The sequence below is a fragment of the Pygocentrus nattereri genome, chromosome 18, assembly GCF_015220715.1.
Source record: "Pygocentrus nattereri isolate fPygNat1 chromosome 18, fPygNat1.pri, whole genome shotgun sequence".
Taxonomy (NCBI): Eukaryota; Metazoa; Chordata; class Actinopteri; order Characiformes; family Serrasalmidae; genus Pygocentrus; species Pygocentrus nattereri.
In genome coordinates, this window is record NC_051228.1 from 7,554,823 (window position 1) to 7,582,230 (window position 27,408).

A 27,408-nucleotide genomic window follows, 5' to 3' on the forward strand; every position below is an offset into this window, starting at 1 on the left:
TGCCATTTCAAATGAACACTCTAAATTTAAATATTTTAACTAAAACTGAGTTGTGGTGTTCAGTTTGTTTTTGGATTTAATGTGATTTTTGCCAATGTCCTGTAAAGCTTCTCCAACCTCTCAGCAGTAGCTACATACGAAAGAACACATCTGTGGGCAGAGGATGGATTCCTCTTGAGATGCTTCTACAATTCAAGCGTCTGTACCTGGCCTACTCTGTTCTGTGCTGTTTAATGAGAGAAAAATAGAGAGGCAGAGAGAGAGACTGCCATGTCTTAACTCCAGGCCTTTCTCAGGAGCAGCCTTACTGGCCTTATCTGAAGAGCACATTTCCTAATAGGCCTGCTTATTAAGCAATTACAGCCATTTTCAGTTTCAACAGTAATCCTCATTTCCTATAATTGGTGGATTCAGTTGAGGCAAAGCACAGGGCTCTCTCTTTCCTTCTCTCTCTGCAAGCAAAAGGATTTATGTTTCAACTTAAACCCCGGGGCTAGACTGCTCCTGCTATTAACTTTAATAGGCAAACATGAGTTACACTTATTGGCTTTGACTGGTAGCTTAGCGGCACCCATGCTAATTAAACTAGCAGGCCAATGGATTACACAGCAGGTTTTTAAGGCGCAGGTGACTCATGTGTCCTGCGCTGGTGCTCAGAGCTTGGGCTTTAATTTACGAGACTCTTTTGTCTCTTTCCGCAGGATGACAAAGTGGAAGTGCCCCGCAGGGGGAAGAGGGCACAAAAATGTTCTTTTCTCCTAGTTTCAGCAAGGTACTGTCCTCTCCTGTTATTTATTTATTATGTTTTTATTTATTTTTTTTACATTATTTTTGTTCGGGGGGGTATAATGTAATTCTCACACCAATACACACAGACACAGTCACACAAACAAAGAATCTCTGCTGTCATGCGATAAAGTGCTTTGATATGACCCCTAAAAGACCCACAATGCATCGATTATGTCTGTGTTGCCCAGGCAACCGAGATACAGGAGACAGTTTGACAGGACCTCATATCAAGTATCGCCTTAATCCAATAGAACTTTATCTCTCAGTGTTCTGAACCTATATTGAAAGCAGTATTACTGTCATATATTGCAAAGACTAAGACAGAAATGCGCATTTCTGCCTCGGAAGCTGGGGTGGGGGGTGGGGGGTGTTGGGTGGTAGGGTGAAGTATTATTTATGTCTGTCTGATAAAAGCTGGCGAAAAGCCAGCACAGCACGGTGAGAAAAGGCAGCAGTTTTTACAGAAGAGAGCAAAAAGAACAAGGCGACCTCTGCCAGCAGCACAGGACAGTTACCAGTGATACACCGCAAAAAAAAAAGAAAAGAAAAAGAAAAACTGGGCAGAACTCCCAAATGTTCTCTGAGGCAGTGTAGCCGTACATTAGAAACTGCTCCAGTCAGCCTGTTCTGTGTTGTGAGTTGGTAAAATCTGACTACTGTAATTGAGGACCACAGCCATATCAATGGTCATACTGTACAGCACTAATGCAGCTTGGAGCTCATAGCTTAGCAAGCCCGGCTTTGCTCTGTGGGGAGCCATTCGAGCCGAAATCTGCACAGGCTGGGCCCAGGTCCAAAACGAGAGATCTGTGTAATCTGCAGTGTAAAGCACGGGTGCTAAGATGTCTTTCCTTGTCGCCTGCCAAAGCAAATGAGGCGGGACGGGTGAGGTGAGGCGAGGCGAGGCAGAGTGCCTGGCAGGCCTCACAACACCTGGCTGGAGCCGCCTCGGCCATGGCTATTAGGACCGCTCTACAGATGGGCGACACCATGCAAGACTTCAGTGGTGCGTCATCACGCTTTAGAGCTTGCAACACAATGCAGCACTGAAGAAGGCCCACGGAGGGCACCGCTGAAAATGGCTGGCCAATGAGGCTTGACTAGCCGTAACTGTGCTGGGGGGTTCAGAGAGAGACAGAAGGGTCATATTCACTTTTAATGACATTTCAACTAGAATTTCACTAATGCTGCCCAGTATAGACTAAATGTATGCGCATCCAGGAAGATTTCACAGCTGTAGTTGCATAAAAAATAGATAACTTGGATGATAGTTTATCCTTATCTTAAAGGATTAAATTGCTACCCTTATTATTTAGTTATTAATCTTGAGTAAGTTGTATTATACTAAACAGGAACTAAAGTGTAAGCCCACATACTTGCAGTGGTCACCAGCCCCCTTCCTTAAGATCTACTTTCCAGCTTCGAGTTTAGCTCCAGCCTGCATCTAACATGATCTCCACCCATACTGATTCAGCCAATCAAGGTCTTTTGAAGAATGAATTAACTGGAGCAGCTGCGGCAGATGGAAGGAGGAAAGAGAATGTAGGAAGGTAGATCTTAAGGACGCTAGATCTCCAGGACCAGGGTTGGTATTACTGATTTAAGGGGTTAAAATAAGGTTTAAAGGAACACCGCCCAAAGACTAAGAAAGGATGTCTTTTTTGGATAACGCCAACTGATCCCTGTTACCTTTCATTTATTATAAACAACATTGGCAATTTTGGGGTGAAGTGTTTAGCATTTCTTTAATGCACTCACGCAAAACAACCTGAATGCAGCATGTCACCCATCTTCAACCTCAGTTCACACCAAACACAGCTAGACATAATACTGTGAGGATGTTCCAAGGGAGGGTCTGTTTATATCACAGAAGTGTCGCATGGAGGTGACAAGAGTTGACTTAACGTGCAATACGAGGTGACAGGAAAGGAATTAGCTTGTTTTCGTGCTGTGATTTAGTGCTCCATATAAAACAGTCTTTAAGATAAAACCTGAATGGAAACAGACTTTGTAGACCAGAAACTGCTATATAAGTATGGAACCATTATTATACTGACACTGAATACATTATCCTTGTTAGAAGGCAGAAAACATGTATGTAGCTGAGTAATGACTCGACAACATTCTCAAAAAGTAAAGTTCTTGAAAGTAACCATGCTCCTTCAGCAGATTTCAGATGCATAAGTATGTGTTTATGATAATGCTACGGGGGTGGAGAACGTGACTGAATGACCAGAGCGAGCATTAGCCGGCACTGCGTCATCCTTTTGCCGCTTTCTCCTCATGCTTGTGCATAGTACATGCATCCAGAGGGCACTGATGTGCCTTCGTGCCAAAAAAAAAAACAAAACAAAACAAAACAAAAACTAATGGATCTACACACACAAAAGAAAGGTTTCTGACTTTTTAAAGAGAGAAATGAAAAGAATTAAATTAATAAATAAAATCCCACATGCAGTGCATCTCAGGCAGGTGTTTGTTTATCACGTCTGATAGAACTGGTAGAACTCTCCTTCGCTGCTGCCTCTATTCATACAAAAGAACAAACGAGTTGTGTCTCTCGGCTAATGCATCAGTGTGTGATCGAAGAAAGACAAAAAACAAACAAAAGCAAAGAAAAAAAGTAGAGACCAAACGTGAAGGCAGCAAAAGGTCTAGGACATGAAAACGCACCATACAAACCTGGGCTTTTAAACTGATCCGGGCTGTGCAGGTGCTGCAGGGGCGAGTTGCAGGCGGATGTGGCGTGCTCGCTTTGCAGCATCTGAGCCGCCTGGGGCCCCAGGGAGCCATAGTCCGCAAAGGAGCAGGGGGCCCCCCGCTGGTCACTGGGCGCGGAATAAAACCCATAATCGGGGAAGCCTGGGAGATACAGTACAGGGGTGGAGGAGGAGGGGGAGAAGGGGGTGGGGGGGTCAAGGGGAGGGGGGAGTGGGACGCCATCATTTTGGGGAAAACTCTTGCATGGTACACAATTATGTAGGCAAGCTGTGTGTTGGTACGTGGTGCTGGTGAGAGTGGCTAAAGTTGGCTACATGGCGCTCAACGCTACCCATATTGTAGCCAGCAGCTGATGTGCCAGCAGCTATGTTTTACCTAAACCCAAGCCTGTTTTGGTTTCAGAAATTGACTGCAGCAGAGGATATAAAAGGGGGTGAAATACAGTACCAGTCAAAAATTTTGACTGTAGAATATATTTTTTTCATCAACATGTTTAAAAACAAACTAAAAAGCTTGAAAATTGTTCCAAAGACAAAAAAGTTAACAGCGCTTATGTATGAATTCATTTACAAAAAAATTACGTTTTTTAAATGCATCAGCCAACAAGTGCTCCGGATGAGCACTTCAAGCATCCCAGGTGGCATCTCATGAAGCTGTGTGAGAGAATGCCAAGAGTGTATAAAGCTGCCATCAAAATGGGGGGGTCTACTTTAAAGAATCTAAAACAAGAATTATTTGATTTAAACCCATTTTTGGTCACTGTCTAATTCCATAGCTTCATTGCATAGTTTTGCTTTTAACTCTTTAACTTTTGCTTTTTACCTCTTCTTGCATAAAGAAGTTTAAACTTTTGACTGGTCCTGTAGTAGGTGTGAGAGAAGAGCCCATAGGCTACCTGCCACTGCAGATTAAAGAACCAGCTATGGCCAACCTAGGAGGGACCTTGCTGAGATTAAGTAAGACTTAGTAAATGAACCTCACGCTAACTTAGGGGATCGGTAAGAAACATGACATCTTTGAGCACAATTGATCTCATTCATACAATAACATTCTTTAATAGTCCTTCTTTAAGAGTCATTCTCTTGAGAGAATGAAACGACTTCACACAAAACATAATTGATTTCAAACCTCACTGTTTTCAGAGATGCAGTTTAGCACCCACAGCCTTTGTGTTTGCTTCTGTGCACAGTGCAAGAAGGCCACATTCATGTTTACTGGGAATAAACATTAGGGAGGATCCACAGCACAAAGCGCCGGACCTCTTTGCGCCCTGGCCCGAACTCACAAAAACACCTCTTTCACCCAGATGGCAGATTAGCAACGCTTCAGAAAGTGTCATTGACTAGCGCGAGCTGCATTGACATTTATAGCTCGTCCCCATAATCTGAGGCATGGCGCTTGTATAAAAGAGGCCTATTAAAAGCTATTGGTGCCTCTCGCACCTCTTTCCAGCGCAGGAGTTAATCCACTCAAGGCAGGAGCGAGATTGGCAGCACAGGCCTTTCATCCTGGGGGCCCCCCAGGGCGTATTTGTTTTTCATTTGGGTCCCTAAGCAAAAAGAGAAGGCCTGCAGCCTCGGCTCACCTAGCCAGCACTGATTATACTGTCAGCAACTGCCAAGTGCAATCTAGCGGGCAGAACAGGTCTTCCGCCAGCACCATCGCAACTTCCCCCTCCATCCTCAGTGGCTTGCGGGCAGCACGCCTGCTTCAAATTACGGTAAGCGGCTGGTAGAATGGCATTGTGCCAATGCTGCCTACTTACTGGAATGTATAGTTCGACAAATCAGACAAAGCCACATGCAAGGTTTTATTTACATCTGTTTAAGGCCACGGAAAAATGCAGGCTGGATATCATGAATACAAACGACAGAAATGAAGGGGAGCGTGTAAAGATTACACATCTTGAATGTTCCTTCACTTCTTCTGCTTATGTTTCACTTATGTTTGATTATCCTGAGTTGTCTTCATACACGTATATACACAGCCTCAATCACAAGTTTGGAAACATCTACTTTTAAAAGAGTTTTTTTTATATACACTAAAACAACACACAATGTATAAATCAAAACAGTGTTTTTATTTTAGATTCTTTAGAGTAACCCTTCTTTCCTTTGATGGCAACTTTGCTTTCTTACCGTTCTCATTCTCTAAAGCAGCGTCACATAGTGCCTCCCTTATATATACATACACAAGTCTGTATTCAAAATGTCATAACTCATACCAGATGCTCTAGATTGTATGTACATTTCATGATGAATGGACAAGCAGAAAAGAAAAAAAGAAGAAAATGTGAGTTTTTTTCTATGTACAGTCATATGGAAAAGTTTGAATTAAAAATGAAATGTTTTGTTGATTTTCTAAGTGAAAAGTTACAACAAACTTAAATATTGTTTTTTTCCTGTAGAATTTAATAAACACTTTACATTTATTTGCTGATTTTAACATACTAGGATTTTTCCCCAATATTTTAAATTCAGCAAATAAACAGTAATTGTATATTAAAATATAGCAATGTTTGTTCTCTGTAGAGGATGTGTACTTATTTTCACTTTTAAAATCAACAAAATATAATTTGACCAGGGCATCCAAACTTTTGTATATGAATGAATATTGGACACAGAAATGCAAAGTGCTGGCAGTCCAGTGAGAAGTGAACTATACTGCAGTGCCTTTTTCTGACACAGTTCACTTGTCCCTGTGACGTAGTTCACCTTACAAATTTTTTCAGGGCAGTGCAGTACTCTTATTCGATGCGAACTCGACCAGGGTATGGACAGATCTTGGTTCAGTAACCGTACCATGCTGTACCACACCACCTCATGTTGAAAAAAACTCCTGTTATCCTACTATGTTACTGAGCAACACTTTGTCCCTAAACCTTCTGCAGGCAAGGGGCAGGGAGACGGTCCTACTTTCCTAATGACTCATCTCTGATAGGACTGCAGCAGCTTTGGAGACTGCACTGCCCACTGCGGCTCCTGCTGCTGACTCACCACGTCCGCACCTGCACACACACAAATTCTACACTCCTCATCCCATTGTCTGTCACTGTGTCCCTTTCACGTGCCTCCATCAGGCAGCTGGCATGCCCACACAGACACACACACTCATCTGCTCGGTGCTGCACAGCTGCATGTCCTTAAAACACCATCATTGCCCCATGTCCCCTCCGGCACAGCCTGCTCCTCCATGCACAGACGCAAAGGCTCCCAATAACTCCCCAGCACACTTTAAAGTTATCAAATCAATGACTTGATACCTTGATAATATTTGACAGAAATCATGACTATCATCACTGTCAAAAGAAACCTCATATGTCAAAAATGGTAACCTTTCAGGGGAAGGAAACAACGGTTGTTAAAACCTATTAATGTAATAAGATTTTATTCCTTATTTTGTTCATTGTGGTTCATTCGTCATGACATTTTCTCATGATGTACCACAATGTGGTGTAAAACATCCACAGCATCCAGATTCTTATAACTGCATCCTCAAAGATTTGCTGCTTGTTGTTGGAAATCACAGTGCAGAGAGCATGGGACAACAGGCTGGGTCAAGCTGGGCCACCTGCTACTGGCTGGGGAGATCTCCTGCAGGAAGACAGGAGGAACAAGGAGTGTCTTAGCTACTCCGGTGGGAAACACCACAGGGAATAAAGCTTGTTGGATGACCTGTACCCTTCCTGCCCCCCCTTTCTAGCTCTGCCTACGGCCCCACCTTTCTGGAAACGTCCCGACTTTCACGGTAAATATCCATTCCTTTCAGCTGAGCTTTAATTGCCAAACATTAAAAAAGAAAGAAAAAGGAGAGAGAGATTTTTTTCTGTTTAATCCACTTTCAACGTGCATGCAAATAGCCCGTCGCCCTTGAGTTTCAAAGTGGGTTCCGTGCTCCTCGCTAATTAGACAAGCTTCCCCGGCTTCCTCTCCTCTTTCTAATTAGAATCTTTAATAACAAACAAGCGCCGACCTTTACAAAAGGCTTCGCCACAATCTCCTCCATTAGTTAAACGGATGAGGAGGGAAGGGGTTAGAGAACGAACCCCCTCACCCCCCTGTCACACACCACCACCACCACCAAAGCGCCATCCAAGATACTTGGGCCTTGCCAGCGGGCCACAATAGCAGCTTCCTGTTGCAATCTGCGTGAAGCGGAGGATCGGGGGCGATAGTGGGAGGGAAGCGACAGGACACAAAGACGACATCGGCAGCGCACAACAAATACACATGGCGGCTTTGTTTGCTCTGACACGGACAATTAGCCCTCAGCTGCCGGCGTCTCGCAGCCGGGAAGGTCTTATCTAATAAAGGCAGGCAAAATGACTTTTATTGTTCAGGTAGATTGCCTCTAATGATAGTGCCATCAGTGTAAAAGGATATGAATAAAAATGGGGCTGGGTGGAGGGGGGTGTAGGGGGAAGAAAAAGAAAGAGAAAGTGGCTCTTCAGCGGATGGCGGGAGCACGAAAAGACACCATCTGGGAGCGCCGCAATCTCTTGATTATCTTCCTGCACTAATTTTCTTTTCAGCGCATACAAATGATTTACTTTGAGCAAAGGTGAGAAACAAGAGTGCGATTGAGCCAAAGAGGCTGTTTTTTTCTACCCCTTCTTTCCCACATCAAAGTTAGAGAAATAATGGTTTCTCTCTGATCTCGTGCAGAAAAGCACATGTTCCTCTGTGCGGGACCGAGCGCCTCGCCGGCTTCCTTTGGGAGCGGTGGTGATGGAAAAGAAAGAAAGCCGTTTATTTGTACGCCATGAAGGCAAATTTGCAGCATGCTAATGAACAAATATCGAATGGCAATGTTAGAGCTGTGCGGACATCTGGTGCCACGCTGCATCAGCGATACAACAACCTGCAATATCACAGGAGCCCCGTGTTTGGAATAATGGAGCTGCCAGCTTGTGTTGTGCATTAAAGCTTACGATCTGAATGTGTGTGTGTGCATGAGAGAGTGTGTGACTCTAAAACAAATGAGGTCATAAAGGGAAATGAATGCAACAGTTTTCCCTTCATTCTTATCACTTTCAGGAGCATCAAAACGTCAGAGAAACTCAGATGACACTCGAATGGAACAGATGAAAAGAAAAAATGAACTGCAAGTCTTTGGTGCACTAGAGTCTCAAGGACACTTGCTAAGAGGCACATAGAAAAACTGGAAGCTTCCAGTACTATACCATGCATACCCTGTCACAACAATGAAGCCTGAAAGCACAGGCGCTCTCCAGTCTGGTGTAGCTATCTGACACCAGACTCTAGAGCACCAGGCAGCTATAGCAATAGCTCCTTTACAAAGCCAAGTCCTTCAGACGTGCATTATATTCTCCTTTTATTGTTCATGCCTAAGGCTGGGTACGTATAAGAGAGAGAGAAAGCAAGCAAGAGACTGAACAGGTAGCACCTTCACCTAGATGTTTGGTAGTTTGAAGCAAAAGTATGGTTCAGGATGAGCTCCCACACTCCCGCAGATAATATCTCCTACCGCCCCCACCCCCGATCATCCAATTATTAATATTCTAGCTATCAGCCTGGAACAAAAGACCACTTCTTCGCCATTTCTTTTTCTTTTTTTTTCTCCTGCGGTCTAATTGGATGTAATTACTCATCTACAAAACAAATGAGTAGGTCGGCGTTGCCGTGGTGACTGGATCAGCAGGTCCAGCAGTGCGAATCGTTCACCGAGCCTCATTTCTGCCGATAATTATCGCTCCTCTTCCCTCTCTCTCTCTGCCTTTCGCCCACCGCCCTAAGAAAAGAGGGGGATGGACACGGGGGCGGCCATCACCCAACATCAGCGACTGCTATTCAACTCTCTCCAGCTTTTTGCTCCCCATTCCTCTTTCTCGCTCTCTCTTTCTCTCCACATGCTGCCATCACGAGAGTGGCTCTCTTCGAGTGGATAAATGCTCCTCTCTCATTTCCACTTTACCAGATGACTGCCTCCGAGGAGGAATTCCAAACCACTGCCCCGAAAGTACTGCTTTTTCTCTCACTCCAGGCTAAAGGAAAGATAAGGAAGAGTAAAAACACACACACACACACACACAGCAAACAAAGCACCCTGTCGTGTATGAAAAAACACAAGGCACACCCCCCCCACTTTACCACTTAAGAGCCCGTTTGAAGGGGAGAAGGTGTTTAAGAGTACATCAGCGTTCACTAACATAAGTCTATGAAAATTCTGACATCAGTGCTACACATACACAGCTTTCTTTGCTCCTCTTTACTCTGTTTCCACTTAAATCCCTGGCCATCAACTGCACATCCAGGGCAGATGTCAATAAGCCTGTCATATGCCTCCCCAATGGGCTTTGCATTTCAGAGCAGTTATAATTAGCTACTTCATTTCCACCTATGAAAACCCTGCACAGGCCTGAAGTTAGCTTTCACTTTCCATTTAAAATAGGCCCTTTTCTGACTGAACGGGTGACTAATTAACACCACTAGACCACTCTTTCGGAGAGTGCCGACATTTCATAAATAATACATATTTAATGTCTTGTCATTTTGTGCTCAGAGAGGCTTGGCTAATGAAATTTAACAGATGATTTATTCTTGCATTCGCTAGCCTCCGCTCAGGTCTCCCTCGCAGCCCATGCGGCTTTTGTGTGCTGCCCGAATTGCTTCCGATTGCCTGGAATGCCACAACCATGGATATAAATCTTCATAGAGTCTAATGTTCTTGAGGCTATGGAAGCTTCCAAAAATGTGCCACACATTCTGATTGTTTTAAAGGTGAATAAAAAAATCAGAGGTTTTCTCAAGACCGGCTGCATGTGTCGGGAGATGAAAGCGTTCCTCAGCTGAGCACCACTGAAGTCTCTATCCCCCTTTGAAGCTCAGGATGGTCCCTCCCGGAGGTCCTCTTTGAGCATCTGCCCACCACAGCTGTGCAGAGGAGTCCATCCTGGAACAGAGGAAGGAGGGGAAGCAGCGGCCTCTCTAACCTTTATGTGTAACATTTATCTTCTCATGACGGGGGCCGGTGGGACCTGTGTCATGTGGAGCACTCTTGAACAGCAAAGCTGCGGTCGGTCCTCTTCCACAGGCGCATGCTGGCGAGGGCTGGAACAGCAGCTGGGATGGCTTGTGTGTGCATGTTAGAGTGTACGAGGGAGGCAATAGATGGATGCTTGTAGGGGTTAGTTTAAAGAAACATTCAGATAAAATCAAACTTGCACAATTCTCAACTTGCCCCAAATGTAGTCCATCATCCAAGACCTCTGCTACATGAAGTTTGCTTGTGTAGTTTTGCACTGAAGCAGCAAGGCTAATTTTGCCAACACATAATAGGAGCTTACATCCATTATTGTGTAAATAAAACTGCATAATAAAATTCTATGAATTAGATATTTCAGTTATCTTACTGCAGCAACCCAGGTTAGGAGGGTCCTCTGTGAAGTTGCGTTGTTCCAGTATGGCAGAACTCATTGGGACAAAATGGATAATGATCTCCATATAATGGAAAGCACTCAGCCAAATGAGAGCAACTCCGTGTCTAGGCAGCCATAGGCTTCATCAGGCCAGAATTGGGCTTCATACAACATCATCCTCCTCATTTCATCAGGATAATGTGGCCGCGATGGGCTGGCAGTGAAAGCCATAGGAGAAATATAAGCAAGATGACGAAGAGGGACCAGGAGTTTGCACACAGAATACAAACATGTAATATTGGCTCAATTCCCAACTGCAACCAGACTAAAAGGAAGGCTGACCTCTCCTGTGAAGAGGCTAAGCATGTTGTTGTTTGGATGGAGACAGTATAATTAGACGAGAACATTTGTCTCCGGCCTCATTAGTAAAAACAGAGTTCCTGCCACACATACGCCTGGTAATATGCTTTCAGTGAAAGCTGTGCGAAAGCGCCTGTGCTCGCAGTTTGGTGGAACACCGGGGTTAAATGCAGTGGTGATTGGCCATTGAATAAGCCCTGCCAGAGAACTGCTTATTCAAGAGAAAGCTGGGGGCAATGTTAACCTTCAGCACAATACACTTATTGAGCAGCAAGGGACAGCTGGCTTGCCTCGACTACACACTCTTCTGCTGACGAGAGGCATCGTCGAGCGCCATTCTGTTAGCATCTTCCCGACAACCAGCAAGTCGCAAGGGAGAGATAGAGAGGGAGAGGAGAAGGCAAATGAACGATAGAAACACACCCTTGTGATAAGGTAAGCAAAAAAAGAAGAAGAAATTATGTGGGGGCAACACAAAAGCCATCCTCAGCTTTAATGAGCCAGGAGGGGGTGGAGGTGGGGATCGATCTGGAGAAGAGACCTTGAGAGGTACCAAGAGAGGGGGAAAAAATATCCAGCGGATCTCTGCAGAGACACGTGCATTCCTCCAGCAGACAGCCTGTCTTACTGAGAGCGTGAGAGTGGAAAGGAGAGGGAGTGAGCCAGAGGACATTTCTCAGTGGAGAGAGAAAGGCAGCAGGAGGGGTGACTACTGTGATGTGTGCCAGCACGGCAGTCGGACACACGCAAACACTGTCGGCCAAGCTAGGCAGGCTGGCGGGCAGGCTGTGAGTGTGAGAGACAGGGCTCCAGAGGGCAGCGAACCTCCTGTGGTGTAGCCCCCTGTGGGGAACACTCATGCCTGCCTTCCGGTGAGGTCCAGATACAGACAGACAGGCAGAGAGACACTTTTGGTACTGTACTACACAGTCCAGAAGCCCTCTCAGATGCATATGAAGCAGTCCAGACCTTTTGTCCCACAGCAGGTCCAGACTTCCATTCCTCACATACCTTGCATAGTTGTTTCTTAGTAATTACTGAATAATTCGTAGACATTATGGAGGAATAGACAGCAGGACAGGCTGAGATACTAGGAATAAAAGGCAGACGAAGTAAAGAGACATAGGTTGAGGGACAGGCAGAAGAACAAAAAGAGGGACTGAGAAAGGGACTGCTGGGGGACAGGCAGAAGGACAGGAAAGAGACAAACAGTGGGACAGGCAAAGGGACAGATGGGGACAAACAGAATGACAGGTAGAGGGACAAAGAAAGGAACAGACACAGATGCAGGTAGACGCTCTTCCTCAACCCACAGTCATTACACCATGTCAGTCTGCTTGCTCTCTGTGCTGGAGGCCAAGAGAAAACAACTATGCCTGAGGAAAGTGAGTCATACAGTTAAGGATAATGTAAAAGAACAGGTGCTTCTACAAGCACTGCAGTTAGATTTAAGGAAGAGAGGCAGGAGCAGCTGAGTAAGTATAACAGGGACTGCACTGATGATGGGGAGGAGAGCAGGGGCAGAGAGTCCCCACCCTCGACAGTCATCACTCGTCACTATTCGGGACGCCAAGTCCCACCCTGCACTGATCTGTCTGCTGATATTAGTCAGTAGTACAGCTGAGGAGTGTGAAGGATTGGAGTGTAGCTGCACACACACAAACTCACATACATACACAGCTTTTCACTTGCCCTTGCCACTCTGTGGCTAGTACACATGGATTATATCACGCACACATTTCACACACTAGCGTCAGTGGTGAATGTCACATACACAAACAAAAGGGCATTAACACACATTCCCAATGGAATTATTTTCTTGGCTGTTTCTACAATCGCAGTTCAAAAAGCATATCATCATTTTTATGAACATTTGGGAACATATTCAGCACTCAGAGCAAAAGGATCATGTTTCCAAAAGCTATAGACATCCTGTACTAAACTACAAACTAGGACTGTATCTTAGATCCATCTGTAGCAGTCAAAACCTTTAAATAACAGCTTGTCCATCCCCCAAACATGAAGTATCCAAGGTATTCACAGTCCGCAACAGTTTATCTACACTCCTTAAACAGAAGGCCCACAGAACATTTGTATGAATGGTCCACTTGCTTTGGGACACACAAGAAACCCCAGGAGCCCCCAGATCTCTCTGAGTCATACTGAAATCCTCTTGGGTCCGTGTTTGAGTAGATGCAAAACAAGGGTGGGCCAGTAACCATAGAGTACAGCCTTGGCCTGGCCATTCAGAGGGGTCCTGCTCCAAGACGGTGCTTAAACAACTAAATGAAAAGCCTCAGGCCCCTCTGGGCATTTGCCCACCGATTAAGGATGCCGATGACAGGCAGCCGGACTTTAGTGAGAAGCCATTGATTTATTTAGTGCTATTGAGGAGGACTGAGGCAGATTTGTTCATCAAGCTGAGGAGCCAATCAATGAAGAGTGATGAGGAGGAGAAAATTCCATTCCTTCAACTCAGTCTGGATAATAGGGTGCCACGCCAGTGCTGTATGCAGGCAGGCATGTGTGTGTGTGTGTATGTGTTTGTGTGCTGATCAATGCCTTAGTATGTGTAGGTTTGCTTGCTAGTGCACCTTTAAATATTCTTGTTTCTCTTGTGCTAACAAATATTGGGGGTTTAATGTTATTTACTGAGGGTTAAAGCACACCAACGTAGTAACTTAAAACAAGAAGAGAAACGGTGCTAGTGGTTTAGTTCTAATTCTATTGGGGTGATCCAGTTAAGCTGCCACTCTCTTATTTAAAGTGTGCAATTGTGTGTCTCAGCTTATGTCCAAGAGTATGAATATATGTTTGTGTATGTGTATATGTGTGCTGAAGAGGATGGACACAGCGGTAGCCACACAGAACACACGCGGTCAGAGCGTTTACCTGGCCCCGAGTTCTGTGGGTATGCCACGTAGCCGCCTCTTCCACGGGCCCCCCTACCTGAGCCTCGCGCTGCTGCCACTGCCGCCGCTGCTGCCACTGGTCCATACGCTGTAGCCGGGAAACCTGCCACACAAATATATTATATATATAATATACATACATTACATATATATGTATGTATACACATAATCAAAATATATTGGCATTATTATATATACACACTTTTGTACAGAAAAATTAGGAACCATTGTTTAAGGTGTTCACCCCATCACCCAAGTTCTGCATAGATGTTTGTTGCCTAGGTGGGTCACATTACATAATTGCCCGATTGCAATTATTTGAGTTGATCTCATTTATTTAAACTGACCACATATTTTCCAGGTGTTTGGTTTTACAGTCATATGTTTATGATGCAACCAGAGCATGTGAGTGGAGTGGAGCAGCGGTTATATCCACTCTGCGCTCAAAGCATGTAATCACTCTGCTCTAGCTCTGCTCTGGGTTTTCTATTTCCCGCTCCTCGATCAGGTCAGAGAAACCCTCACATCTGCACTCCATATGGTCCATTCCTGTAATAATTATTTTATGTCTTGAAAAGATGAACAAGACACTACATACTTCATTGCAGCCCAGTCACAAGCTAGAAAACTGCCAGGAGTAAACAAAGCCATGTGCTTTTTACACCAACTTCTCTAATGTTCGCAAAGTAAAATAGATGACATAAGACAAACTCTGTATAACGTCTGTAGAACGTTAGGAGTTAATAAGGGGAAAAAAACAGACCGTCTCAGTCGCGGGATTGAGCAATACTGAAGTGATTTCAGAACAAAATAAACACTGACACTCTGACTTTCTGAAAAACCACTCTGCACTCTGAGCAAAATCATGTCACTCTGCTCCCACTCCTCATTACTCACATGCTCTAGATGCAACAAAATGAATGTGCATTGGGTGCGTTTTCATTAGGTGACTAGAGGCAAATGCATGCAAATAAAAATTTATTTCTTTTATTTATTGAGACATTTTATGGACCTAATAAAGAAAAAAGCTCTAGATTCTAGCATGTTTAAAGGGGGAAAGGTGAGTGATATTTGTATTTTTGGATTTAAGCTGACAGGCCCAGATCATCCAATGGGTTTTATGGCCATGTGCCCAAGGGCCTGAGCCATTAGGGGGGCCTACAAGCAATTAAGAGAACGTAAACAGCTGTTTTCACTCGCAGTGGGAACTTTACTAGCAGCAGAGTGGGGAAAAAATTAACAGCACGCAAGTGTTCAAATGTAGCATTGCATTACGTTGCAAAGACTTCAAGTAGTCTATATTGGAAACATTGGGTGCGGACATCAAGTCAAAATGTAAACAAACAACGGACCTATTAGAAGACATCTGCATCTCTGACTGAGCTGAGTCGCTGTGGTATGATTTATCCTCACGTTTAAAATCAGTTGTCTTAATAACATAGTTTAAATAGCATTACTCCACCCTGGTGCTGAGCAGCTCGGTTATACTAACTTATATTTGCTAAGCCTACGTAGCTAACTAGCTAACACAAAACAAACGGTGTTCATCTCTAACTTCTAGCACTCTAGTTCTCTCCAAACTGTTTACTGGAAGGTTCTTACAGATCTCACTCTTTTTCTCTTTCTTTTTTTCCAGTTTGAGGTGGAATAGCAGAGCAACATGGTGCATCAGAAACGGCGTTTTGTATGAGGCTCTCAGCTGGTGTATGCAGCTTCAGTGATTATAACGCAAGCGTTTTAGTTTTGTTGTCACTAGCTCCCGTCATTTGCTGTTATAACACAGTGTTATTTGTAATTTTGTTATGGCTGATCATAATCCTGATGCTTTCCAATCCATTCCACTATTCACCATTTACCACTGAAGTATAATATGGCCAAAAAATTTGCTATCTTACTTTTGAGTTGTCAGACACCAGGCCTGGATCATCATGTTATTGGCCCCTGGGCAAACATGTTTTTGGGGCCCTTTCCTTTTGTGGCTGGTCAGTGATATTTTTTTACGATATTACAGCAGGTTAGGCAGTTTATTTTGTACCACAACCGCAGCATACTAACCATAGTGTTGGTGGGCACATCACCACTTTGTGTTTTTTTGAACAAAAAGATGAACAAAAAGACAACTCAATTATTAATAGCAATTATTTATATCACGGTTAATCATCATATAAAACATCCTGATAGTGACAGGCCTAATGCCTCCACTGCTCAATCGCCAGTAACGTAGTTTCTTTGTTACGTGGAGACAGAATTCAGACGAATGACATGTGCAAAGAGGTCGGGTTTAATCTTTGCCAGAGGGAAAACCAGAATCGTAGTCAATACTCAGTCCAGCAAGTCAAAACACTGATCCAACAAGAGAAGCGACAGTAAAAAAAAAAGGATAAGGCAAAAACTTGAGTAATGTGAAGACAAAGCAAAGGTCGAAAACACAAGGAGGCAAACATCAACAAACCGCTCAGTAGATCACAGTGATACAATATTTCGCAATGTTCCTATTCTAAGCCCGGGCTTAAATCCTAACTAGTAAGGTCATATGACCTAGTCCACAGGTGATCCGCGTTAGTATTCTGGGGATTGTGAACACTGATAGGAGCGCCGTGCTTTGCTGTCAGTCACGTGAGTCCCCTGTGACTCCTGGGAAATGGAGTCCAGACTCATGTCCGCTGAATGCGTGACATTCTTCTTTTACCTTGTAGCTTTTAGTTAGTTGATACCATATATATATATATATATATATGGATGTTACTGTATTGACCAATCAGTGCTTCAGTGAATTGAGCTCATGATGTAACTGATGATATTAACGAGTCTCTGCGGCGGCTGTGAAGGTGTCAAGGAAAAATATGGACCCCAAGAAATTCTTGTTACTTTTTTTATTGTTTTTATGTTTATTTGAATTATCAATATGACTTTATTCTAATGTGTATTGTGATAAACTCACTGCTGAGGTCAATTGTTTAAAAAATGTTTGCTTTACAATTATACTGTTCTGTTCATGGTCATCCTTTATTCTTTAAATTAATACTCCTGTCCATGGTGATTTTGTCCATAGTGATACTTTTATTTAGCACTACTGTTTTGTCTACCAGACATATTCATGGTAATGATGCAGTTTTGCCAACAGAAACAACATTCAGGCAATAGAACTGCATGTCTTTAATGTAATGCACAAAAGTGAATAAGGGTCACAACAAACACAACACAAGACAACAAACCAATGCCCACATCTATTTATTTCTTACTCTCAGTTTTTCACACACACACGCACACAATACTGCCGCGAGATCAGGGCCAATAACCTGACAGGAGGCACAAGCACAATCATTTAATCAAATGAAATAATTAGGAGAGGCAGAGACGGTAGCTGAGGTTTCGATCTGTGTAAGTTTTTCCAGGCCTCTTTATTGAGTTAGAAGTAGCGCTTAGACTACCATTTACTCCCTCCCTCTACCTTTCTCTCACTCTCTCTTTGTCTCACACAGAACCACATGACTCCTTTTCAGCACCATAATTCCATTCAACACAAGAGCATGGGGTCCTTGAAGGGGTCTGATGGCTCTTTTCTAAAAAAAAAAAGTGTTTCTTTCTATGACACACAACACACACAGCGAGCAATGGAACATTTCCCTCTAGCAAAAATTACAGGACTGTTCAACTGAGAGTGCAAAGAGGTTGGCTGGACCGCTAACATTAACCTACCAAATATTCGTCAGGCGGCCACAGCAGGGACATGTGTCCAGCTGTGACCAGGCCGGCCGGCTGAGCAGCACTAAAGTACAGCTTAAGGCAAATCGGATGGCTGTTTGGGCAGAAAGCTTCAGAAGAGATGTTATGCACTATAATTTCATACACAAGCATAGACCTGGCTACACACAGGGCGGCATAGCCCAGTCATTCAGGAGGATTACTCGGGAAGCAGGCCAGTATATGTATTAGGACTGTAGCAAACTTGACATTATCAATTAAGAAAAATGTTAATGTGGAAATTTTGTTGTATTCCATTTTAACACTATGAATAGAGTATTAAATGAAAATTTATTCTGAACTTGAACTTTCTTGTGTCCACTGGCACTCTCACTGCATACAGTAAAATAGCACAGCATCTGCAGTAAACAAACTTAAATAGAGCAATACAATTTAACATATCGGAAAAACTAAAAAACTTTCCAACATGTTAAATGCAGCATATACAGTAATTCTGCTTTAAACTGTGCTAAAGTGTATTTTCTGTATAGGATGTAATAACTTACGACATACAGCTGTGTATGACTGCATGTGTATATGTGCTAAATGCATGTCATTTCTCAGCCAGTAAGCAGTAGCCTGTAATATTTACAGTAAAACTAGTGTTCTGTCTGCTATGATATTTCTTGCTTTACAGTAATATTGTTCTGCCCTTCTTCAATTCTTTATGTTGATTCTCCTGTCTATGGTCATACCTGTATTACTTGTAGTACTATTGCTGTTCTTGTCCAATTTAACGGTTTCCAAATCCACCCACTAGATAGGACTCAGCCAGTCACATGATGCTATCAGCACTAGGAGGGTGAAGGCTAGCACAGGCTTCCCCGAGACCTGTAAAGCACCACTGCATCTTTTCAAGCTGCCACTAACTCAACGTCATTGGACAGCTGAACGTACTTGGAGGAAAGCGCCAACTGCCAGTTCTGTTACGTCAGCTAACAGACGCCTGTGCTGACATCACACTGAGTGGAGGGGGTAGAAGGGTGGCCATCCTGTCCACCCACAGAGCAAGGCCAATTGTGCTCTCTTGGACTCCCACCCAAGGATGGCTGTAGTATCATCAGGGATCGAACTCGCACACTCCTGATGATTCCTGATACTTTTATTCTTTATGTTAATACTCCTGTTCATGGTGTTACTGTTTGAAAGCAGCAGCAAAGGAACAAAAGAGGGCAGATCAGTCAATTAAATAAATATATAAGATATATATAAGTGAACTAATAATAGAAATAATCTTCAGTTGCATCTCTAATGAGTGTAAGTGTGGCTCATTGAAGGACAAGACTCCGTCTCAGTCATGGGTGGAGAAAGATGACTTATGGCCACTCATTGAGCAAGCTTGGCTGAGCTGTCCCAATGAGCACAGCCCCAGTCCCTCTGCTTCTGATGGCGGGGCTGAAAGATAGAGACTGGGGGATTAATTGCTTGTTACCGAGTGCCTATTATGCCATTCCACTCAGTGCGCAGGAATGAGGCCCATCATAAGCCATGTGGTTCACTAATCGACGAGAATGATATGTCTCAGCAGAGCCTTATGATCAGGGCTGGGTGTAAGAGTGGGCAGCGACTATTCTAGTTATCTCAGAGCAGTATTTCATAATGTAGTTATAGATACCTTATACAGTTCACATGTCCACATTTTGGTGTATGTGGTGGTGCATGTGTTAAAGAATGTAAGGTGTAAATAAAGTCATTCAGAGTGGTTTGAAGTGAAATGCACCATTTTAGAAAAACCAAGTCACAGAACCGAAGAACTATTCAATGTGGTGCTGGGAACCAAACATCTGAAAAGCACAATGCTTCTAAAGTTTCCCTCACAGAAATCTGTTACACAAAATGCTTACTGTTATGTTGTGTGATGCCTGAAACATTGTTCTATGAAAGCTTTGAGATAATGTTTTGGCCTAACGTGTGTTTTTTAAAAGCCATTCATGACAGAGAGGTGCATATAGGGCATTTAAAGGCAAAGTAGTACCTGAAGAAAACTTGTTTTTTCAGATTTAACACTGTTTTACCATTATTAGCATTACACATAAATGCAATACACACATGTAGGGTCACTGTTCATTTTGTATACTAAATAAAGTGGTAAATATGGCTGTATTTGCATTTTAGACATTGCAAGCCCACTGCTTACGATTACAATTGTGAAAAAATCCAATAATTACGTTTCTCCACAGAAAACCATTTGAAACCACTCGGAATAACTGAATTTGCATCTCACTGACTGATTCATGCAGTCTGTGAAAATTCCCTTTTAATAATATGACCTCTATGTGGTACCGCACTTCGTCTCACACATAACTACACATTTTAGATAGTACTTTTAGTACTTTCAAACTCCTTACCATGTAATCTATAGTTAGTCTGTAACTTAGTATTAACTATGGTTAGTTAATAACTGATGAAATTGTGGTTTGGGGCTAAAAAAGCAATCAAATCAGAGAGTTTGTACACAGGCACAATATAGGAACTAGCAAATGATCTTCTGTGTTTAACTACAATATCGAGGTCACTGTGTTCAAACAATGTAATCAAACGTCATCGTTACAGCAGCCCGATTAAAGACATACATCAGAGCAGCGGGTCTAAGACACCACCACATTACATTATAATAAATATAATTACAGGCCGGGTGCTAATGAAGGCATATGTCGGCATCTGACAGCAGCTCATCAGACTATGTGGGTCTGACTGCAGAGATGGTGCTCAGAGACAGAGCGATAGGGTGTAATCAGACATAGCTCAGCCAGCCCCCACCATTACCCCCGTGGCCCCCTGTCTACAGCCAGCTAACACACCAGTCTCGTTTAAAGGGACCAATAATTAGGATGTATGCCTGGTAAAGTTTTTGATGATGTTGTTGTGGGTTTTTTTTTTTTTTTTACATAAAACAGGGAGAGTTTATGAGCCAGGTGCTGTAAGATGAGCACTGTAAGATGTTCACAGTTAGACTGATTGCATTATTACCTTTAGGATTTGAATGGGTATTGTGTGGGTAATGTGCGTCATGGGTCCACCCATTGGTCTGACGAAGAACGGTAACAAAGAGAGCAATCCAGATTTTTGACTTTTTGTTTTTCAGACCATAATTCATTTCAGATTTTACTTGTCTTGAATAGTCTGAAAACTCGATTCACGCCTGTCCAGGTTATCAGTCATCCTGGTCAATGAATTGTCTAGTAAATGTCTCAATGAATCAGCGTCACTGTACGTAGATTATACCAGTTGCCTTGACTCAATACTACTGGACAGCTGGATAAGATTGAATCACTGTATGTAAAATATTATTTACACACTAGACACTTTAACTCACTCACATGTGAACCAGAACAAAACCAACTCATTTGCATGTTTCAGCAGGTGATGTTTCTTAAATCTCTTACTGTGCAAGTTCTTGTTTTGTTGGTGCCTTGGCAGTGCTGTAACTAAATATGGTCATGCCAATAAAGTTTATTGACTTGAGCCCAACTGAGAGACAGAGAGCCAAGGAGAGAGTGATGGAGAGATGAAGACAGAGAAAGAGAGAGACTGAGATATTATAAAGCACAAAAGAATCTATATCTCTATTTCTACAACAGTTCTGGTGAATGTGAAAATTTATTTTGGAGCATTTCTATTCCTCATTCATTCATCATAGAAGTGTATATATATATATACACATACACACACACACACTTACAGAGAAAACTGCAGATACACACACACACACACACACACACACACACACACACACACACACACACACACATATATATATATATATATATACATACACACACACACACATCCTCAGCAAATTAATTTCATTGTTTCAGTTTCATTGCATGTTTCAGCCTGGCCTGCTTTTTGAATGAGGCACAATACAAGGCAGCCAATCAGAACAGAGGTTGTTTACATAGTTTACAAGTCACAGATCAGTCACAGTCAACAAAAAACAGCCTGTTTAATTCTGAGAAATAAAGATTAAAGAGAGGTTGGAAAATAGTCAAGTAAAAATGAATTACTGACATACAAACCACACAAACATCTTGAGTGGATCTCAAGAAAAAAATTTTTTAAATGTAATATACGGACCCTTTCATGTGCTCAAATTCCTCAGGTACTCTATAAAAAGAGAAAATGGAAAAAAGAAATGAACAGCCTGATGATTGGGTAGGGTCACTTACAATCATCAGCCCCTGTACTAGTTTAGCACCCTGACCCAAATTGCACGTTTCATTTCTTTATTCTTATCCCCACTTAATCTCTCCACAACACCCAAATCGGCTGTAAGAGCAGTGCTAATATTAAATACAGTCCCAACACCCCTATTTCTCTGCAAACTATGATCCATGATCTATCTTCTCCTCTCCCCTCCTTTTTCATCTCTTCCTCTGCTCTTCAACACCCGTCTTCTGCTGTTGTTGAGCAGAAACATTTCTCTCCAGAGCTGCGAGTCATCTGCTCTTTCGTTTCCCTTTCCCCTGCCTCTCGAACTTAGCGTTGAGAGCAAAAAAAGTTCTGGTGAGAGATTAACTGTGCCGGATTAGGTGGGTTAATTAATAGATCTTGCCGGCTCATTGTTTTGCGTTGGCGCCGTGAGAAGCCGCCCTAGAGAGCCGCTGCGGCATTAAATCAATTTCATGGCCCTTTTATTACTGGCAAGATAAAGCCAATATTTAGTTTTCAGTTTTTTCAGCAGTGCTTTTGCCCTGTCATCCCTCTTCTCACTGTCGTCAGAAGGCCGCATTTGGACAGGCGCTGGGACTCCGGGGAAGGTGCAAGGACACATCTGTCCCGCAGCCGTGGCCAGGGGCCCTGGGAGAGCTTTCTGAACTGCGCAGCCCCTTGGGGGGCCTGGAACCTCACTCTGATCTGGGACAAGACAGGAGAAGAGGAGGGCGATCACGCAGGAGAGCACACGGGCTTCGTGCTCAGTACTCACTATTGCTTAAACTGGGCATAGGTATGTCAATCAGACTGTGCAGTATATCAGAGTGCAGTTATTTCAGTGAAATTAGCACTGGAACAAAAAACAACCACTTAAAGACTTTACCATCTGATATTGCATTACTGGTTGCCCTTTCCAGCCAGGGCTCTCTTTGGAGGATATCATTCAAAATATCATTCCTATTTCAAGCAGTGTACTGCGGCTGTTTAAAAATGACAGCACTAGACCTACGAGGCTGAAGTAGCTAACATGGCTATTTAAACAGTGGCATGCAGCACTGCATTCTAATTGTGTTGTTTAGTATGCTGTTTCTATATGTGTAGCATGTAGCATATCGCTGTTGTCAAAAGAAAAACACGTATCTCCAAAATGGTAACTTTACAGGAGAAGAAAAAACCTACTTTACGTTTTTCCAAATCATTTTGGGCTGTTTTATTTTGTCCATTCATCATGAAAGTTACAGACAATATAAAGTTTTCCTCAGACAGCAGCGTTATGTTTCTGACAACAGCCCTACCCTTGCACAGGCTGAAATGTGCCAACCAACCCCAAGATCAATATGCCAACTTACCAAACCCCTACCAGGACATAACTCTGTATTTATTTGATGTTAGCTAGCCAGTGTTACCATCAGAGTCTAGCTGACAGCAATTTCTACTGACTAAAATTGATATATTTTCAATATTGATCTTTCAAACATTCCTAGGTGACATTTTATTTTGAATGTCACATACTTTTTTTAGTTGTTGCAAAATGTTGGTCAAGACATTTCTGTAAGAGCGCCTCTTACTGATCCAGATTAACCGTGTCCACCAAACCCTTTCCACGTTACAGATGTGGCAGATAGAGATGAGGTTGAAAAGCACTGCAGTAGTCCTTTATAGTGTGTCACTGTTCTGACAACAGAAGGTAAAGTCAGACAGCAGCGTAAGTTTTACATCCCTATCCCTCTTCTCTAGAAACAGTAAAGCCTGGCTGCTGAGCTCAGAGGCTGCTGGTGAGCGGGGGGTAAACTTTGCAAGCCCAGCGCCGGCGCTCATAAAAAGAGGATCAATGGTAAATACAGCCGGGGTTTCCACAGCCAGCGCACATCCCCTCCCTCCGCCTGCCCACAGGGTCGTGGGAAATAGAAAAATAGCCCCTCTCTAGCATTTCCTTTACCAGCCTCTTTGAAAAGAAAGGAAGGAAGGAAAAATAAATGTAAAAAAAGAAAACATGACAAATAAGAATAGTGATAGGAGGGAAAATAGCTATTGCTATCTTTTCATCTGCGGATTGACAAGTGGCCCATTGTCAGGGTGTTTCGGCGCAACTTGGTGGCTTTTGTTGTTTTGAGAAAAGCTCTGAGGAGCACTATCAAAGCTCCAAATCAGCGAGCGGCCCTGAGCCCAGCTGGCTCTTACAAGGAGTGTGGAAGGCACAGAGCTCATCTTCACATACACACAGTGCAGAGAAAACAAGCCAGGAAAACACACACAAAAATGCCACCCGAAGGAGCACATATGGAAGCCAAGACGTGCTCATACACAAGTGTGCTTGTGAAGATGTTCATTGAGCATCCTTAACGCTGTATATTTATGAGTGTGTGTGCATGTGCGGAACATGTTTCACAGGTGAAATATCTGACTCGAAATGATCCCTTTTGGCAGTGATCTTTTTCTATAAGCACGTGGATTTTGACAGCCATTCTGAAAGCTAGGTAAAGGATAGACAGGCTTTATGCTTGTAAGTGTACACAGTTGATGTACTGTTGAAATTGATAGTATAAAAATGTACACACTTTCCCCTTTACCCCAAATGTAGTTGATCAGCCAAGACTTGCTTGGTGTGTCAAGTTTGCTTTATTAGCCTGGCTTTACACTCTGAAACTTTCATGCAAGTAGTTGCATGTTGTGAAGTGCATGAATCCATTTCTGTGCAACTTGATGGTTAAACTGGCCTTTTTGGTGTTTGCTTCGAAATATCAGAAACGAATACGGTCAGCTTAACACACAGCAATTCAAAAATGACGTTGCATGCAATTTCAGCTTAATGCACAGCAATTCAAAAACAACTGAAGTTGCATGCAACATATTTAATTACTGGAGTAGTAATCTGTCTATCTGTCTATCTAGAAATGATCCCATTTGTCAGAGTGAGCTGGTAAAGTGCAGGTAACATAATTTGGTTATGCTTACTGCACTAATTATCTATCCAGGGTTTTTACTATATATTTAATTTTTAAATTTGGTCTGTATATTAGGCTTTTCAAATGTGATGTTTTATTGTCCATTGATCTGGTGAAACCAATTGTTTGAAATGATCTTGACTGATATGATCATGTGACACTTCAGCACCCCAATGAAACATCCTTCACCAGGTTCAGACACTTGAAACTTTTGCTATAGTGTTTCAAGTAAATTGCAGAACAATTTACATATGCAGTCGAAATTTCATTTAAACTACAAGCTGATGGAAAGTTTCACCGTGTAAAGCCAGCCTTACTTTTGCAGTGGAGCTACGCGGCTTACATGGCTTACAAGTAATGAAAGCCTATAGCCTCTCAAATACTTTTTTAAGTGGTTTCTGATAATGTGATCTATAAAAATGGCCAAAAGAAAATATTATACAGCTAAAAACAGTAGCAGCAACCACTGTGACCTTTTCGCCAAACTACTTCTTTGCTGTGACTACAAATAAGAAGAAAGGGAGGACGTTTCTACAAAAACCCCAAACACCTCTTTCCTGCATTAACAACTGTTCCAGACAGCAGATCGTCTACCGTGTGTCTATATTCGCCACCTCCGTAATGGCATGTCATTTCTGTATGTGAAAGCGTACGACAGGCACCGTCTCCCAAGCCAAAACTGGTGTATGAACTCATCAGTGGCAGAGGCCTGCAAAACACGGGGCCAAGGTGTAATTTATGACGCATTAGCGCACACTTACACAGCTGGATACGCGTGGGGTGGCGCTCCGAGCTGCGAGTGTAATAAGGCTATTGCGGAGCTGTGATGTATGACTCTCAGCCCGCATTACTCGCTCATTACCGTTCGGCCAGCCATGCTTTATGGAGGTGACTTACTCTCGCCCGCCCAAGAGCCACATTCACACGTATCATAAAACATAAAAACTTTGCGGGCCCCTCAGACCGTGCCGGGCCTTTCCGTGTCTGGGAGCAGCCGAGCGGGCAGGACGGCGTCCTCTAAAATAAATAATTTCTTGCTCCGGCGCCAAAAACAGAGCCGGGTTATAGCGAGTCCGACCTGTGGCTAATGGAAGACTCGTCACGTCAAGGTTATGGCTTCCCTCTCTTTCTCTCCTTTTCTCTCTTTCCCTCTCTCTCTGGGTCTTTTTTGGCCTGGCAAGCTAGGACCAGTGTGGGGCTTTGTTAACTAGAGATATTTCTGTGGTTTTGCTTTACTATTTAAATGTACATATTTACATATTTATGTAGTTAGCTAGGCAATGATGCTTTCACATTTGATTTCCATTGTATTGTCCGCACTTCTGACTTTTTTCTGGTAGAGTACATTACACATGTACTGTTTAAACAAAGCAAAATTGTTGCACTCTATTGATGTGCAGGTGTTCTGGGTGTTTTAAAATATGCTTTTTACAAATATAGAAAACAAGCAGTAGATGCTCCCATTAGCAAACTGAGCAAGAATAACCTTAAAGAAATGGTTCAGGACAAAAAAAATCAGCCAACACATTTGCTGTTCCAATTTTTCTTCTTGACAAAACTAGAAGTCAATAGTCATCCAAATCTATTCCTTAAGTACATGCCAAAAAATGCTCTCAAACCACATTCAGCTCTTCATTAAGTTTGTGCAGGCTTGTTGATGTGGCTTAGGATATAGTATGACTTACTGCGAACTGTAAAAATGAACAAGTCTTTACTATGTAAGTGAACTTGTATTTAATGAAGATCTGGATGTGGTTTAAGTGGCTTGAGAGATGTTTTGCAGATGTATTGACAAAAAAGGTTTGTGACTATTGAATTCTAATGTTTGTTAGCTACATTGGTCTTGTCACTCCAGTGGTAAGTGGAAAATTGTGTAAATGTAATTTTTTGCTTGACCATTTCTTTAGAGGTTCATCAAAATGCGGCTCCTGAGCTGTGTGCAGCTCTTTAACCACCCTGTTGCAGCTCTACAGCAGAATAAGATTTTAGATTAAAGCAGCCTATAAATGCTAATTCACCAACTTTTAACCCTGAAGGTTGTTGCGCAGACTGTTGTTCACAGCAACGCAGACAAGTCTTGCCTAGCTAGTATCGAACGATATAGCAAGAAATAGCAAGAAAGGTTTAAGATAAACATGGATAATTTAGCTATAATCACTTCAGCTCGTTTCCTGATATGTTTAATCTGCAACAAGAAACTGTCAAACACTAAGAAGTTGTGAAGCTAGAGTCAGATTCTTATTTGAATTCTCCTGTTCCACTTTAAATTGTGCAGCAGTTACATTCTTGCGGCTCAGGCACCATTTAAGGTGGATTGGGAAATTGAAGCTGGCGAATGAGAAGTGACTTCAGCCTTTTAAAAAAAGTTGAAAGTTAAGAGACATTTTACAAGAAACATCTACTT

General features: G+C 42.8%; 1 protein-coding gene across 6 annotated transcripts in view; it reads right to left on the minus strand.

Moving 5' to 3' along the window:
- Positions 1-27,408, minus strand: part of msi2a (musashi RNA-binding protein 2a) — a 362,909-nt gene that overhangs the window by 14,842 nt on the left and 320,659 nt on the right. Inside the window, exons 11-12 of one of the 6 annotated variants that reach the window (XM_017711900.2) lie at positions 14,198-14,263; positions 3,472-3,651 (exon numbers count right to left, since the gene is read on the minus strand). In XM_017711900.2, the coding sequence (XP_017567389.1) occupies positions 3,472-3,651; positions 14,198-14,263 (246 nt within the window). Of the gene's footprint in view, positions 1-3,462; positions 3,652-14,140; positions 14,264-27,408 lie in introns of all 6 variants that reach the window. The other 5 variants (XM_017711899.2, XM_017711898.2, XM_017711897.2 and 2 more) reach the window with 5 other exon arrangements.